At 48.9% G+C, this 1823-nt stretch overlaps 1 protein-coding gene across 1 annotated transcript in view; it reads left to right on the top strand.

Moving 5' to 3' along the window:
• The first annotated feature begins 1222 nt into the window (after positions 1-1222).
• The window catches only part of SLC25A53 (solute carrier family 25, member 53), a 5385-nt gene continuing 4784 nt past the window's right edge, over positions 1223-1823 (top strand). Inside the window, exon 1 of the mRNA XM_010832925.1 lies at positions 1223-1397. Within this exon, the coding sequence (XP_010831227.1) occupies positions 1223-1397 (175 nt within the window). The remainder of the gene's footprint in view (positions 1398-1823) is intronic.

The raw sequence follows: 1823 nt of genomic DNA on the forward strand, positions 1-1823 counted from the left end.
GGGCTAGACTATCCAGGGAGTCTGGAATCCTTTCCACCCACTTTACAAGGTTATAAACATAGGAGATACATCATAGGGCCCATGGGATAACTGCTCTAGGCTGACTCCAGGCTTGTTCTGAGGCCTCTACTTTGGAATTCTTGTGTAAGGGGCCAGGCTGTCCAGGATTGCTTTTATAACACCTTTGCATTCACAGAAGAAAGGTCTTCCTCATCTCCCATGTGGACACAGGATTTGTCCCACCATACCACTGTAAATGGTTCTGAGTGTGCTGCAGGAGCATGTGCAGCATCCGCATAGGTGTGAGGTGGGGAAACATCTTAAAAAAAATACAGTTGACTGAGGCCACCATGCCATGGATGGTCAGCCACTTTATCTCATTTTATTTTGTTATTCTTTACAACAACCTTTTGAGGAAGGTCTCTTGTCCCTCGTCTGTAGCCAAAGAAACTGAGACTGAGTGAAGTGTCTTGCCTAAGGTCATACAACTAAGCAAATGGCGGAGGCAGAATTCATACTCAGGACTGTCTGCTCCCAAAGGCTGGCATTTTAACAGGAAAACACATAGGAGAAAAATTGACTCCCTTTCCCCCATAAAACAGGATGAGTTAGATTTATAAAATTATGACAGATATTTCAGGTAAGTTGTTTCTAAATTATTGTTCACTTTTAATCCCTGAAAAAGATTGGCCAAAACAGAAGGAACTAGGGATGGAAAAGCACAATTCCTCTATCAAATATTGGCCTGAATTCCTCTCCATCAACCCCCTGCCACATGCACAGTATGAGGATGCCTAGAGAACATCCCCCTACCCTACCCCCCAGCGTCTGCTCATTTCATAATTGAGATGCTTAAGGCTCCAAGATGTTAATATATTTCTAAAGGTCACACAAGAAGTTGAAAAGAGAACTGGCACTGAGAATTCTGGTCTGCCAAATTCTAGCCCAGTTTTCTTTCTGCTAAATCGGCCTGCCTTACAGTCGATCAACACATGTTTACAGGTTACTCAGGAAAATGTGGGAAGGAAGTGGAACATTACTGCATTCTGAGATAGAAGAGGGAACAAATGCTTCCCTCACCACCCGTCCTTATGCAGGTGCAGATAAAACTTGGAGATAAATCCTTGGTAGGACGGTTGGGTAATTTGGGGGTCCCCTGTGGCTTCGGGGGCCTGATTGGAGCTCCCCTCCAAGGAGAGGGGTCCGCTTTGGTTCCTGGGATATGGAGGGGGCTGCCATGGGCCCAGGAGTGCCCTGGAAGGATGCAAGGAGTGGGCCTCTTGAGCCTGTGCTCCTGGCCAGTTCTCAGCTAAAGGGTCCAAAGCAGAGGAGCCTTCCCAGCCTCTTGGCCATGAGAGTTAAGGATGTGAGGCTTAAGGGCCTCCGAACTGCTGAGGGTAGGGGAGGGCTGGTGGAAGAGTACAGGAGGCTGAGCCTCTACTCCCTCCCTCTAGACAGACTGTGGCTTGAGAGGGGTAGGGTTGTAAGGTCAGGTACTGGACTGTGGATGGAGCAGGAGCAAGAAGCCAGGGAGAAGCTTATGGGGGTCATTCTGGAAGGAGAAGCACTTTAAGGCAAGTTCTTGAGTTCGGCAGCCCAGGGAAGGCTGCAGTGGGCTTCTTGCAGGGCCTGGCTTCTAGCCCACCCCCAGTTCCTCAGCCTGGTGACCCCTTTGTCCCTATTGGATGGGCTAGTGTAACTAGAGCCCCAATAGCCCTCATCTCTGGGGACTACACAGCCCAGGTTTCTGTGTGAAACCTCTGGGTCTGCAGTTTCTACCAGGCTTCCTGTCCATCTAGATGTGAGTCTGATGCCCAGTCATG

The sequence above is a fragment of the Bison bison genome, unplaced genomic scaffold, assembly GCF_000754665.1.
Source record: "Bison bison bison isolate TAMUID 2011002044 unplaced genomic scaffold, Bison_UMD1.0 scf7180017862882, whole genome shotgun sequence".
Classification (NCBI taxonomy): Eukaryota; Metazoa; Chordata; class Mammalia; order Artiodactyla; family Bovidae; genus Bison; species Bison bison.